The sequence below is a fragment of the Salmo salar genome, chromosome ssa18 (assembly GCF_905237065.1).
Source record: "Salmo salar chromosome ssa18, Ssal_v3.1, whole genome shotgun sequence".
NCBI classification, from domain to species: Eukaryota; Metazoa; Chordata; class Actinopteri; order Salmoniformes; family Salmonidae; genus Salmo; species Salmo salar.
Genome location: NC_059459.1, coordinates 1,534,472 through 1,550,562, shown reverse-complemented (window position 1 = coordinate 1,550,562; position 16,091 = coordinate 1,534,472). Strand labels below are relative to the sequence as shown.

Sequence of the window (16,091 nt, the reverse complement as noted above, 5' to 3'; positions counted from 1 at the left end):
CCTGCTTGTATTTTTCCTCAGGTTTTTGCCTGCCATATGACTTCTGTTATCCTGTTAGGGCTAGGGGGCAGCATTTGCACGTCTGGATAAAAAAAATGTACCCGATTTAATCTGGTTACTAATCCTACCCAGTAACTAGAATATGCATATACTTATTATATATGGATAGAAAACACTCTAAAGTTTCTAAAACTGTTTGAATGGTGTCTGTGAGTATAACAGAACTCATTTGGCAGGCAAAACCCTGAGACATTTTCTGACAGGAAGTGGATACCTGATGTGTTGTATTGACTTTAAACCTATCCCATTGAAAAACACAGGGGCTGAGGAATATTTTGGCACTTCCTATTGCTTCCACTAGACGTCACCAGCCTTTACAAAGTGTTTTGAGTCTTCTGGAGGGAGATCTGACCGAACAAGAGCCATGGAACGATGATGTCCCATTAGACACCTGGCGCGCGAGTTCATGTTGGGTACCCTCGTTCCAATACGTTATAAAAGAGTATGCATTCGTCCACCTTGAATATTATTCATGTTCTGGTTAAAAAAGGCCCTAATGATTTATGCTATACAACGTTTGACATGTTTGAACGAACGGAAATATATTTTTTCCCTTCGTTCATGACGAGAAGTCCGGCTGGCTTAGATCATGTGCTAACAAGACGGAGATTTTTGGACATAAATGATGAGCTTTTTTGAACAAAACTACATTCGTTATGGACCTGTGATACCTGGAAGTGACATCTGATGAAGAGAATCAAAGGTAATGGATTATTTACATAGTATTTTCGATTTTAGATCTCCCCAACATGACGTCTAGTCTGTATCGCAACGCGTATTTTTCTGGGCGCAGTGCTCAGATTATTGCAAAGTGTGATTTCCCAGTAAGGTTATTTTTAAATCTGGCAAGTTGATTGCGTTCAAGAGATGTAAATCTATAATTCTTTAAATGACAATATAATATTTTACCAATGTTTTCTAATTTTAATTATTTAATTTGTGACGCTGACTTGACTGCCGGTTATTGGAGGGAAACGATTTCCTCAACATCAATGCCATAGTAAAACGCTGTTTTTGGATATAAATATGAACTTGATAGAACTAAAAATGCATGCATTGTCTAACATAATGTCCTAGGAGTGTCATCTGATGGAGATTGTAAAAGGTTAGTGCATCATTTTAGCTGGTTTTATGGTTTTGGTGACCCTGTCTTTGACTTGACAAAACATTACACACAACTCTTGTAAATGTACTGTCCTAACATACTCTAAATTTATGCTTTCGCCGTAAAACCTTTTTGAAATCGTAAAACGTGGTTAGATTAAGGAGATGTTTATCTTTCAAAGGGTGTAAAATAGTTGTATGTTTGAAAAATTTGAATTTTGACATTTATTTGGATTCAAATTTGCCGCTCTTGAAATGCACCTGCTGTTGATGGAGTGCACCACGGGTGGCACGCTAGCGTCCCACCTAGCCCATAGAGGTTATACTTACAGACACCATTCAAACAGTTTTAGAAACTTCAGAGTGTTTTTTCTTCCAAATCTACGAATAATATGCATATTCTAGTTTCTGGGCCAGAGTAGCAACCTGTTCAAACTGGGTACGTTTTTTTATCTGGCTGTGAAAATACTGCCCCTTAGCCCAGACAGGATAAAGAGATCACATTATAAGACATTAGAAAGGCTCATACATGATTATAGTATATTATAAAGCAGGCTTTAAGAAAAGTGTTACCACTGTATCAATAGAATCAACTTATTACCTAATCATTGTTATTCTTTATTGTAGCTATCTGATCTCCCATACTATTTTATCTTTCCCATGAAAGTATTGTGTGCATTCTTACTTTTCCGAGCATCAACCATCAGTAACGGTATATTGATTATATGATAATCAGTTTTGTTATATGTTTCTTAGACCTATTGTCCAACATGATCTTACAATGACACCTAAGTAACACTGAAAACTACTGTGCCATTTTACTACAGTATTGAGGTAATAATGTTGAAGAGGCAACACATATTAACCGAAGCTGGTTGCTATACTGTACTGTACTGTACTCTCCACGTAACCTGAATCATACATACAGTACAAATCTAGGAGTTGGGTGGAATGAATGGGTCTCAAACACTAACTTTTGCTCTTTAATTAAAATCAGTTAATGTCAAGGAACATCATCTCAGTAACATCACCTTAATCAATGCCATGTGCGATTGTCTAATGCCACATTTGGCACATCATAATCAATGTGATTGCTTACTTTCACTGACCAGTTATAACCAGTTATAACTTGTGTGAACAGTTATAACATATCAACAATTAAAATCTGTATTTCTATATTAGTAGTTTACTTTCTAAAATGAATGATGTGATAACAAAACAAAGACTTCTATGTGAATAACTTCTATGTTATTTCTGGCTTTGAAACTAAGCCTGGAGGTGAGAAGAGCACGTACAATAAATTGCTTTTTCTTATGATATCAAGGTGGCTGGTAGGATTTTTTTTCATGAAAAGCACCATTGTTGGTAGGATTACAGAGTGTTGCTGCTTTACTGCTTGGTAGCTCAACCAGGACCTTTGCCCGTTATAGCCTACAAACAAGATTGGAATGCCCAATCTATGGATGACCATTATAGAGCTACATTGGGACTAGAGTTAATAAGGGATTTCTGTCTGGCAATTTCTACTCTTTACATTAACTTATCCAGCTTCAAAGGAATGCATTGTAGTATCATGTTTGACGAATAAAAATATCGGTAACACTATGCTTAAAGCCAGCAATTATGATGCTCTTTGATGTGGTTATAATGTATTGTTATAGCAAGAGTTGTTATACACATGTACAGTATGAACCATTATAATCAGTGCTTGGGCAGGAGCTCACTGGAGTTAAGTACCGGCACCTGAAATGTTTTACTGCTAGAGTTCCTGCAATTCTTATAGAATATTAGCGCAAAAGTATTGTGGCGTTTCTGCACCAAAATATAAACAGTGCAGGCAAACAAAATGAGCACCGGCACATATTTCAGTCCAAGTCAAGCACTGATTATGTCTTATTACCATATCATAATACTAAATAACAGCGACATAATGTATTATAATAAGACATCATAAAGGCTTGTACATGCACATAACAAGCAGCAGACTAAAGTAAAGTGTTACAAAATTATCTATTTTATTCCATGGAGAGGAAATATGTTCTAGGCTATTTAAGCTGGACGGGAATTAATCATTATACCTGCAGACTTAAGTAAAGTGTTACCAAATTATCTATTTTAGTCCATGGAGATGAAATATGTTGTAGGCTATTTTAGCTGGACAGAAATTTATAATTTATATAATAATATAAAATATTAATATCTAATTTTGAATAATATATTTTTTGCCCAAGTCTGACAACAGGCTTGAAATGTAATAACTGTAACAACTGCTTATCATTTAAAGCTTAACATTTTCACAACACTGAACAACGTAGGAGCCGTGGACATGATGTATCTACTGCAAACATCCCATCCTAAACTAGAGTGTGTATCATGACACAAGGCGAGACCCAGATGCAGACACAGGAGGCAGATGGTTGGAGTCTTACAATATTTAATAATCCAATAGGGTAAGGCAAGAGAATGGTCGTGGACAGGCAAAAGGGTCAAAACCAGTTCAGAGTTCAAAAAGTACTGAAGGGCAGGCAGAATCAAGGTCAGGGCAGGCAGGAGGATCAGGCAGGTGGGAAAGTAGTCCAGTCAGGCAGGGGTCAAAACCGTGAGGACTATCAAAAAGAGAATAGCAAAAGGAGAACGGGAAAAACACGCTGTTTGACTTGACAAACATACAAGACGAACTGGCACAGAGAGACAGGAAACAAAGGGATAAATACACTGGGGAAAATAAGCGACACCTGGAGGGGGTGGAGGCAATCACAAGGACAGGTGAAACAGATCAGGGCATGACAATGTGAACATAAAATACATCCCAATGTCACAACAAACACCACAACATCACTTCACGTTAACCCCTGACTAAAATGTCACTTACACACATGCACACACACACACACACACACACAAATACAATAAGGTGAAGTCCAGGTCCATTGACATGAATGAATCCATGACTACGTTCGTACCTGTTAGAAAACCACAAGGACATGTTGTTTGGGGCGGCAGGTAGCCTAGTGGTTAGAGCATTGGGCCAGTAACCGAAATGTTGCTAGATCAACTCCCCGAGCTGACAAGGTAAAAATCTGTTGTTCTACCCCTGAACAAGGCAGTTTAACCCACTGTTCCTAGGCCGTCATTGTAAATAAGAATTTGTTCTTAACTGACTTGCCTGGTTAAATAAATAAAAAAAATGTGTATGTGATTGTCGCATGCTTAGTTTATTTGGACTTGTTGTCAATTTGATGCACTTCAATCTTTTCCCCAGTAAGGAATTGCCAGATGCCTCCTCTGTAGTTCTCATTGCCCAGGGCATACAGGAAAACGTTGAAGGTGGGAGAGGTCTTTGCCAGAATAGGAGCCAGCTACAAACACAAAGCCAAACAGAGCAATGTCAATGTCTCAGTACTGGCAAGTTCAAAAAGGTGGTACACATTTGTGTCAAAGTACTTTACAGCAATTTTGATAAAATACAGATATATATAGAGGGCTTGATTGACTCGGTTGGAGTATGATATTTGGCACACCAGAGTTGTGAGCTTGATTCCTGCATGGGCCATTGCACTACACAAGTAGTGTAATGGCCCCTTTGGGGACCAAAGGACCATTAGTTAGATCATCAAGCAGTGCAATTAATGGCTACTATATTACACAGAAACCCATAGTATTGTATTTGCTTTAGGGTGTTTGTGTATTTGGTAAATGGTTTAAAAGACTTTTGGCATACACAAAGTAATATGACCTTGAGAAATCTATATGTGGTCTACTGTTAGATTAGATGTGTGTGTGTGCGCGCACGCATGTGTGTGTGCACATGTGTGTGTGTGTGCGCGCACGTGTGTATTGTCCTCACCATCCTTATCTTGGGAGAGACCAGGTTGGCATTCTCAACAGCAGCGTAAAAGGCCAGGACTCCATAGGGTCCCCAGCAGAACAAAAATGTCTTCAGGGGAGTGGCAGTGTTGAACTGTAGAGAGAGGGCAGTGTTATTACTTATTTCCATCACCATTGATTTAATAGGTTCCTCTATGTTTGCTTTGGTAATGTATGTGGTTACACTCTCCATTCAAATAAAGCCATTTGAATTAATTAGAGAGAGAGAGGAGAGGGAGAACAGTGTAAGGGGAAGTAGAAGGAGAGGAAAGGGGTGAAAGAAAAGAGGAGAGGGAGGGAGAGAGAAAGGATTGTTACTGTTCGACAATGAATATTGGAAGAAATAGCAAAAAAACGTCTCGGGTCATGGGGCTTACATGCATGTGACGACCTGGTCATAAGCCTGGGATAACGGCTGGGATAAAAACACAATATCTGGCTTACGATCATTTCATAATCAACTCAACTCAGAGTTCTGCTTGTAAACAAAGACATAATGCACCAAAACACGTACACAGTAAAACATTGTTCACTGACCATTCAGAGTAATCCCATGTTTCATACTCATACTACACTATACTTAGGGTTAACAGTTTTGTTAGAGTATGTGTTCTTTTTGAGTACAAATGATGCAAAGACTGCAATGCCACTTACCATGTATACAACCTTTGTATCCATACAGGAATGTTAATGACGTGGTTGTTTACAGTGTTGTAGACCTTCCTAGCAGAAACCCAACACTGGGGCATCTGAGAGGAGAGGGGGCTCTGCTTTCTGTGTTTTGTGTTTCCAAAGTAATAATGGCGTGATTTGTGCATTTGAGTTATTGGACACTCTTTGAAAGTACGGCCGTGTGTGTGTGTGTGTATGTATGAGAGAGAGCAAGAGAGCGAGAGACAGAGAGAGACAAAGAGAGAACATATATGTTTTCCCCTTTCTATAATCAGTATTACTGTTATTTATTTTTTTACTGTTATTGTTGTTGTCATTATCTCACTTTGCTTTAGCAACAGTGGCTTTATCATTCATGCTAATAAAGCTTATCTGAGAGAGCGAGAGCGCGAGAATGTCTGTGTGTGTGATGCTATTTGAAGGTTACATAACAGTAACAGTGCTGCCTTAGTGAGAAGAGTTCATTGTTTCCTGCAGCATAGACGTCGTTGTGCTCCGGCTAGCACAGTGTAAGTCCTAGCTACACCACCGTGAGTAATTGGCTTATGCAACATATAGAGGGAGAGGCAACCTGATTCAGTCCCTCCAGTCTCGTGGGACCTAGGGATGTTATGGTCACCGGGCAGTCGTGATTCATGACCGCAGTCAAATTCCACGTGACCGTTTAGTCAAGCTCTGATGTTGCTGATGGTCATTAGTAACCTACCAAACTTGCTAACTTCCTGGTACTCAGCACTCTATTGTCCCTCTAATCACTCTGACATCAATGCAATCGAAAATCAAATTAAACACTTCATGAGAGCCCATGAGCTCATGTTGCGCAACATTTCTATAGGCTATGACATTGTTTTCTCACTCAGAGTTTTGATGGCCTTTATTAAAAAGGAGGAGGATCCCATCAGGTTTCTATAATCTAGGCCTACTATATTTATTCCTCAACTTTGCTAATATTAAGCACATTGCTTCACTTTACAACAGGAGTATAGCCTACCTGGCTGGCATGAAAATGAATAATGGAAAAAGCGTCCTCCATTCGCTATTTAAGGGCATAGATAACATGTCTTTCACTTGTGAATGATGTATTATCACTGAATGATGCCCATCGTGTACACTGTCAAGTGTCTTCACTGACATTTTCAACCTCTCCCTGACCAAGTCTATAATACCTACATGTTTCAAGCAGACCAACATGGTCCCTGTGCCCAAGGAAGCGAAGGTAACTTGCCTAAATGATTTCCGCTCCGTGGCACTCACGTCTGTAGCCATGATGTGCATTGAAAGGCTGGTCATGGCTCACATCAACAGCATCCTCCCGGACACCCTAGACCCACTCCAATTCGCATACCGCCCCAACAGATCCACAGATGACGCAATCTCAAGCACACTCCACACTGCCCTCTCTCACCTGGACAAAAGGTGAGAATGTTGTTCATTGACTACAGCTCAGCATTCAACACCATAGTGCCCACGAAGCTAAAGACTCTGGTACTAAACACCTCCCTCTGCAACTGGATCCTGGACTTCCTGAGGGGCCACCCCCAGGTGGTAAGAGTAGGCAACAACACATCTGCCATGCTGATGCTTAACACTGGGGCCCCTCAGGGGTGTGTACTTAGGTCCCTCCTGTATTCCCTGTTCACCCACGACTGAGTGGCCAAACACGACTCCAACACCATTATTAGGTTTGGTGACGACACAACAGTGGTAGGCCTGATCACCGACAACGATGAGACGGCCTATAGGGAGGAGGTCAGAGAACTGGCAGTGTGGTGCCAGGACAACAACCTCTCCCTCAATGTGAGCAAGACAAAGGAGCTGATGGTGGACTACAGGAAAAGGCGGGCCGAACAGTCCCCCATTAAAGAATTATAGATAGACTACCCCTGGATGCAACTGCTGTGTCAGATTTTAAAATAGCTTTACGGAGAAAGCACATTTTTCAATATTCTGAGTACATAGCTCAGCCATCACGGTGAGCTATTCAGACACCCGCCAAGTTCGGGGCAACCTAAACCTAAATAATTAGTATTAGAAATATTCTCTTACCTTTGCTGATCTTCGTCAGAATGCACTACTTCCACAAGAAATTTTGTTTTTGTTCGAAATAATCCATATTTGTGTACAAATACCTCTGTTTTGTTCGTGCGTACAGATCACTTATCCAAAGGCATAACGCGCGAGTGCGGAACGAGAGACGAAAAGTCAAAATGTTCCATTACCGTACTTAGAAGCATGTCAAACGCTGTTTAAAATCAATCTTTATGGTATTTTTAACGTAAAATTGCGATAATATTCCAACCGAACAATAGCATATTCATTCAAGAAGAAAAAGAAGGAACGGCGTGCTCGCGTGACCACGCATATCCAATCCCTTTGTTGCCAGGCAGACCACTCAGTAACTGAGCTCCTATTATCTGCCCAGTGACAGGAGAATGCTCAAACCACTTTCTGAAGGCTTTAGACAGCCAATGGAAGCCTTAGGAAGTGCAACGTCACCCCACAGACACTGTAGCTTCGATAGAGAATCAAAAGAAGAACTACAATTCTCAGACTTTCCACTTCCTGCTTGGATTATTCTCAGGTTTTTGCCTGCCATATGAGTTCTGTTATACTCACAGACACCATTCAAACAGTTTTAGAAACTTCAGAGTGTTTTCTATCCAAATCTACTAATAATATGCATTTGGATGATTCTCCAAATTTTAAAGCTCTGTTGCTTGGTGTTTAAATCATATTTGTACTTTTTTCATATTTAGTTCACTGACATAGCGATCAAGGCATTTTGCACCACACACTGTGTGTGTACATGCAGTATCAATCACAGCAGATCCTAAGGATTCAACTATAAAGATCTCAGTATCAGAAGCAGATTCGTTTGAAAACAGTGTAATGTTACACTGCTCTATCTCTGTGTTTACATTTTCCTCTGTTAGTTTAACTTGTTCATTTTTATGAGGACAGACACAAACCTACCAGATGTCGCATCCAATTATATGGACACTGAAACTGACACAGGAAATGGAGAAAACACTTTCAACCATGCCACAGGTAATACTGTTGAGCGTTCAAATTAGGAAAATATTCAACAACAGCCACATGTGTTAAGACAACATGGTTGTTCCAATCTGAAAACTTGACAAACTGTTAAATAAGTAGTATTCCACATACAGTAATCGTCATTGGACGAGCAGGAAAAGCCAAAGGAAAACACCAGAACTGGTACAACTTGCAGTACTCTGAACCAGCTACACTTTCTGGTACAACAGGGTCAGCTGTCTTGTCACTTGTAGATAATCTCAGAATTGAACCAATGGAAAATCAAGAAAAACAAAATTACATTCAAAATGATGATGTATTTGAAACAAAGGACGTGTCATTTGACCCAGCTAAGCTAGATGAGCTCAGTAATTGGAGGAAAAATTGAGTGTTTGATGAAGTCAAAGACATTGGCCAAAAATGTGTCTCAACAAGGTGGGTGTGTACCCTTAAAGGATCCTTAACTGGAATAGTGACAAAAGCACGTCTAGTGCCTAGAGATTTTGAGGAGCTGGCTGCTAAAGAACTCGCAAAAGACTCACCGACATGTGCCTCAGTCACTCAGACTGCTGATGACAGTGATCTGCCAGAAAAAAATGGAAACTTCATCCCATAGACATCATATCTGCATTTTTTGCAGGGAACAGAGCTGTCAAGGGACATTCACATCCGACCTAAGAGCGAAGGAACACTGTGGAAACTAAAAAAGTGTGTGTATGGCCTGGCAGATGCATCACTCTACTGGTACAACAAAGTCAAGGCAACAATGCTGAGTACAGGTGGAAACATGTTACAAGTGGATCTTGCAGTCTTCTATTGGCTTGATCAAGACTGCAATGTGACTGGAGTACTTGCCTGTCATGTTGATGACTTCATCTGGGGTCGCTCACAGACCTTTGCTACAACTGTGATTCCACACCTCAAAGCTGTTTTCCAGGTCGGCCGTGAGGAGCATGATCATTTTTGTTATGTTGGCATAGAGTTTATTACATTTGATGGAACAATACTGATGCAACAAGAGAGCTATATCAAGAATCTTCAACCTATCCACATGGATTCTTCAAGAGCCGTACAAAGGAATTCCTCTCTGTGGAATTGAAGCTGATCAATTGAGGTCAAAAATAGGTTAAATTCTATGGGTTGCCAGACAGAGCAGACCTGATGTAATGTTCGATGGCTGCAACTTGGCATCCAACACAAAACACACAACTGTACAAACCATTCATGAGGCAAACAAAGTTGTTCGTAAACTGAAATCACAACAAGTGACTAAAGTTTCAGCATGTTGGAAAAGATGACTTTCTGAAACTAATTGTCTTCAGTGATGCTTCCTTAGGGAACCTTACAAATGAAGGCACACAAGGTGGACATCTAATCGTGTTAATGGGTGAAGGAGGAAGATTCTCACCTATCTGTTGGCAGTCAAAAAGGATCAGAAGGGTTGTCCGAAGCACACTTGCTGGAGAAACACTTTCTCTTGCGGATGGAAATGACAATGCTATTTTTTCTTGCAACTCTGTTCTCAGAGCTTACCACTGGTGAGACAAAACAGCACATTCTACCTGTAATTTGTGTCACTGACAACTACTCCTTAGTTGATGCTGTGAAGTCAACCAAGTCTGTCACGGAGAAGACTTCATCTTGAGATTAGCAGCATCAAGGAACTTATTCAAGCACAGAGAATCCAGCAGATTTTGTGTGATGGGGGACTTGAATAATACTTGGACATTTAATTATGTTGTTGATGTTTTATTTGCCTTTAAAGAAAAGTGGGAGGATGTTAAGTTTTAAGTATCCCTATATTTCTGTTATTACAGGCTATCACTCTGTTATTAGTGGGCCTGCGCAGCAGTCTCGTTGTTGATGAACCTGGCAATGGCAACCATGTAGTGTGCTAATACGGTTTAGTAAACGTTGTTAAACTGGAACCTTGTCGTTGTGTTATTTCGAGTTAACCTGTTAGGGCTAGGGGGCAGTATTTACACGGCTGGATAAAAAACGTACCCGATTTAATCTGATTACTACTCCTGCCCAGTAACTAGAATATGCATATAATTATTGGCTTTGGATAGAAAACACCCTAAAGTTTCTAAAACTGTTTGAATGGTGTCTGTGAGTATAACAGAACTCCTATGGCAGGCCAAAACCTGAGAAGATTTCAAGCAGGAAGTGGCCTGTCTGAGAGGTAGTGTTTCATCTTGGCTCTTTTTATTGAAGACTCAGGATCTGTGCAATAACTTGACACTTCCTACATCTTCCATAGGGTCTCAGAGCCCGGGAAAAAGTTGAATGATATCGACGCAGGCTCTGGCTGAAACACTTTATCGCTTTTGGCAAGTGGCCACTCAGAGTACTATGGGCTTAGGCGCGTGCCGCTTCGACTGAATGCTTTCTTTTCCTTTGTCTGTTTATCTAAACGCAGATTCCCGGTCGGAATATTATCGCTTTTTTATGAGAAAAATGGCATAAAAATTGATTTTAAACAGCGGTTGACATGCTTCGAAGTACGGTAATGGAATATTTAGAATTCTTTTGTCACGAATTGCGCCATGCTCCTCACCCTTATTTAGCCTTTAGGATAGTGTCTAGAACGCACAAACAAAACGCCGCTGTTTGGATATAACGATGGATTATTTTGGACCAAACCAACATTTGTTATTGAAGTAGAAGTCCTGGGAGTGCATTCTGACGAAGACAACAAAGGTAATAACATTTTAGAGGAATTTGTATTTCGCGCCACGCCCATCATTGGATATTGGAGCAGGTGTTCCGCTAGCGGAACGTCTAGATGTAAGAGGTTAACCTCTATGGGCTAGGTGGGATGCTTGCGTCCCACCTACTCAACAGCCAGTTGAATCCTGTGGCGCGTTATTCAAATCCTTAGATATGCTATTACTTCAATTTTTCAAAAATATGACTATTTTACACCATTTTAAAGATAAGACTCTCGTTAATCTAACCACACTGTCCGATTTCAAAAAGGCTTTACAGCGAAAGCAAAACAATAGATTATGTCAGCAGAGTACCCAGCCAGAAATAATCAGACACCCATTTTTCAAGCTAGCATATAATGTCACAAAAACCCAGAAGACAGCTAAATGCAGCACTAACCTTTGATGATCTTCATCAGATGACACACCTAGGACATTATGTTTTACAATACATGCATGTTTTGTTCAATCAAGTTCATATTTATTTCAACAACCAGCTTTTTACATTAGCATGTGACGTTCAGAACTAGCATACCCCCCCGCAAACTTCCGGGGAATTTACTAACACTTTACTAAATTACTCACGATAAACGTTCACAAAAAGCATAACAATTATTTTAAGAATTATAGATACAGAACTCCTCTATGCACTCGATATGTCCGATTTTAAAATAGCTTTTTGGTGAAAGCACATTTTGCAATATTCTAAGTACATAGCCCAGCCATCACAGGCTAGCTATTTAGACACCCGGCAAGTTTAGCCTTCACCAAAATCAGATTTACTATTACAAAAGTTTGATTACCTTTTGTTGTCTTCGTCAGAATGCACTCCCAGGACTGCGACTTCAATAACAAATGTTGGTTTGGTCCAAAATAATCCATCGTTATATCCGAATAGCGGCGTTTTGTTCGTGCGTTCCAGAAACTATCCGAAATGGTAAATCAGGGTCGCGCGCAAGGCGCATTTCGTGACAAAAAAATTCTAAATATTCCATTACCGTACTTCGAAGCATGTCAACCGCTGTTTAAAATCAATTTTTATGCAATTTATCTCGTAAAAAAGCGATAATATTCCGACCGGGAATCTCCTTTTCGGTAAACAGAGGAAAAAACACAAAGACGGGGGCGGCCAGTGCATGCGCCTAAGCCCACAGTCCCTTGATCGGCCACTTGAGAAAGGCGATAATGTGTTTCAGCCTGGGGCTGGAATGACGACATTCAGGTTTTTCCCGGGCTCTGAGAGCCTATGGAAGATGTAGGAAGTGTCACGTTAGAGCAGAGATCCTTTGTAATGGATAGAGATGGCAAAGAAGTTCAAGAAATGGTCAGACAGGGTACTTCCTGTACAGAATCTTCTCACGTTTTGGCCTGCCAAATGAGTTCTGTTATACTCACAGACACCATTCAAACAGTTTTAGAAACTTTGGAGTGTTTTCTATCCAAAGCTAATAATTATATGCATATTCTAGTTTCTGGGCAGGACTAATAATCAGATTAAATCGGGTACGTTTTTTATCCAGCCGTGAAAATACTGCCCCTTAGCCATAACAGGTTAACACTTCTTACCCTGGGGTTTCCGGTCTTCTTGAATTTCTGGCCGATGGACTTGTAGGAGGTAATGACAACAAAGGTCTGTACGGCCATGTTGAAAATGGCCATGGGGATGAGGTAGGACACATAGTTCCTGTTTAGGAGAAGAGAGAACAGAGGATGCTATGAAACAAGTGTATATGGGGAGCCAATATGGATGTTTTACACTACAGAAAGAGACAATACTCTGAAAACCATGTACTGTACTAAGGTTGATAGACATGGCAGGGCTGAAGGTTTTGGCAATGATGTACACAACCGTTCAAAAGTTTGGGGTCACTTAGAAATGTCCTTGTTTTCGAAAGAAAAATACATTTTTTGTGCAGTAAAATAACATCAAATTGATCAGAAATAGTGTAGACATTGAAAATGTTTTAATTGACTATTGTAGCTGGAAAAAGCTGATTTTTTAATGGAATATCTACATAGGTGTACAGAGGCCCAATGTCAGCATCCATCACTCCTGTGTTCCAATGGCACGTTGTGTTAGCTAATCCAAGTTTATCATTTTAAAAGGCTAATTGATCATTAGAAAACTTTTTGCAATTATGTTAGCACAGCTGAAAACTGTTGTCCTGATTAAAGAACCAATAAAACTGGCATTCTTTAGACTAGTTGAGTATCTGGAGCATCAGCATTTGTGGGTTCAATTACAGGCTCAAAATGGCCAGAAACAAAGAACTTTCTTCTGAAATTCGTCAGTCTATTCTTGTTCTGAGAAATGAAGGCTATTCCAATGAGAGAAATTGCCAAGAAACTGAAGATCTCGTACAACGCTGTGTACTACTCCCTTCACAGAACAGCGCAAACTGGCTCTAACCAGAATAGAAAGAGGAATGGGAGGCCCCTGTGCACAACTGAGCAAGAGGACAAGTACATTAGAGTGTCTAGTTTGAGAAACAGACACCTCACAAGTCCTCAACTGGCAGCTTCATTAAATAGTACCCACAAAACATCAGTCTCAACGTCGAGAGAGAGACAATGGCTGCAGGTAAAGCAGACACCGGATGACCACTAGGGGGTGTGGCAGGAGCGAGAGAGAGAAAGAGAGAGAAAGTAAACATGGAGTCGACTCGGGCACGCGCGCCCCGTCCCATTGTCCTCAGATCGACCACTATCAAAATGCGCAACTGTTTTTCAGCCATGGGCTGCAAAGCCACGATTCAGCTTTCTGGCGCCTTCTGAGAGCCTATGGGAGCGTTCGAAAATGTCACGTCATGCCAGAGATCCCCTGTTTTTGTTAGAGATGATCAATAAGGCCATGAAATGGTCAGAGAGAGCGCTTCTTGTTTGGAATCTTCTCAGGTTTTGGCCTGCCAAATGAGTTCTGTTATACTCACAGACACCATTCAAACAGTTTTAGAAACTTTAGGGTGTTTTCTATCCAAATCAAACAATTATATGCATATTCTAGTTACTGGGCAGGAGTAGTAACCAGATTAAATTGGGTACGTTTTTTATCCGGCCGTTCAAATACTGCCCCCTAGCCCCAACAGGTTAACGATGTCTACACTGTATTTCTGATCAATTTGATGTTATTTTAATGGACAGAAAATGTGTTTTTCTTTAAAAAAAAAGGACATTTCTAAGTGACCACAAACTTTTGAACAGTAATGTATTTCTGATTTGTATGTGTGTATGACCTGTCTCCCTTGTTGTAGGCCATGTTTTTGTGTATTTGTGTGTGTGTACGTGCGTATGTCTGTCTGCCCATCAATCTGTATTTTTGCCATTTGTGAAGATGTGTGTGTTTTATCTGTCTCCCTTGCTGTAGTCCATGTGTGTGTGCAGGTATGTGGGTGTGTTCGTTACCTGTCTCCTTTGCTGTAGTCCAGAGTACAGCAGGTTCTGAGGGGTTCATAGTCATACTCTCCCCAGCCGATGAGGGGCATGGCGGACCAGAAGGCGGTGAACAGCCAGATGAAGATAGTCAGAGTGATGGCACTGCTCCACTGTAGCTTTGTCCCTGATGAGAAGCACAACCATAGAAATACAATGATTAGAATAGATTCTATTTCAATAATGTATTTTTCCCATTTGAATGGAGAGGGAGAGTAAAGGTGTGTGCTGTGCTCTGAGAAATAAATTCTTATTATTGGATTTCTATGAGCACAACACACACCGTTACTCTCCACCATTCCAATGTAAATATGAAATATCCCCTCACCCCCATTGCTTTCCAGGACTAGACAGATATACAACACATTCATAAAATAAACAAATGTCATGTCACATTTTACATATATTTAGGAACTAAAAATGTACTTCAAACTAGCTGTGAACGCACAGACCAGTGGAATGCATGTTTTACGTGTTACAATAAAATGTGTTATTGTGTAATTATTGTATTACTGTGATTTTAACATGTACATTTTTGGTAGGGCAGGACAAGAGGGAATCTCTGAGGAAGTGTGTAACGACTGTCGTGAGAGAGAGTGGACCAAAACGCAGCGGAGTTAGTGTTCATCATATTTAATTAAGGAAGAACACTCTACAAACAAAACAAGAAAAACCGACAGCCAAACAGTCCTGTCAGGTGAAACACAATGACAGAAACAATTACTCACAAAACCCCAACGGAAAAACATGCACTTATGTGTGACTCCCAATCAACCACAACGAACTTCAGCTGTGCCTGATTGGGAGCCACACATGGCCCAAAACAAAGAAATACAAAAACATAGGAAAAGAACATAGAACGCCCACCCAATGTAACACCCTGGCCTAACCAAAATAAAGAACAAAAAACCCCTCTCTATGGCCAGGGCGTTTCAGTACCCCCCCCCCCCAAGGTGCGGACTCCGGCCGCAAAACCTGACACGAAGGGGAGGGTCTGGGTGGGCCTTCTTACGGCGGCGGCTCAGGTGCGGGACCTGGCCTCTGCCACACCCTTGGCGTCGCCCTCTTAGGTGGTGCACCTGGCCGCGCCGAAGGTCTGGTGGGCGACCCTGACTTCGCCCGGCTGGCGGGCGACCCTGGTTGCGCCCGGCTGGCGGGCGGTGATGGCTGCGCCCGGCTGGCGGGTGTCCCTTGCTGCGCCCGGCTGGCGGG

The 16,091-nt window shown here is 41.0% G+C and overlaps 1 protein-coding gene across 1 annotated transcript in view; it reads right to left on the bottom strand.

The window, feature by feature from the left end:
• Positions 1-3,625: 3,625 nt before the first annotated feature.
• LOC106576899 (RPE-retinal G protein-coupled receptor) overlaps positions 3,626-16,091 on the bottom strand; it is a 50,565-nt gene continuing 38,099 nt past the window's right edge. Inside the window, exons 4-7 of the mRNA XM_014154437.2 lie at positions 14,853-15,006; positions 13,017-13,134; positions 5,012-5,125; positions 3,626-4,523 (exon numbers count right to left, since the gene is read on the bottom strand). Coding sequence (XP_014009912.1) covers positions 4,380-4,523; positions 5,012-5,125; positions 13,017-13,134; positions 14,853-15,006 — 530 coding nt within the window. The 3' untranslated portion in view covers positions 3,626-4,379. The remainder of the gene's footprint in view (positions 4,524-5,011; positions 5,126-13,016; positions 13,135-14,852; positions 15,007-16,091) is intronic.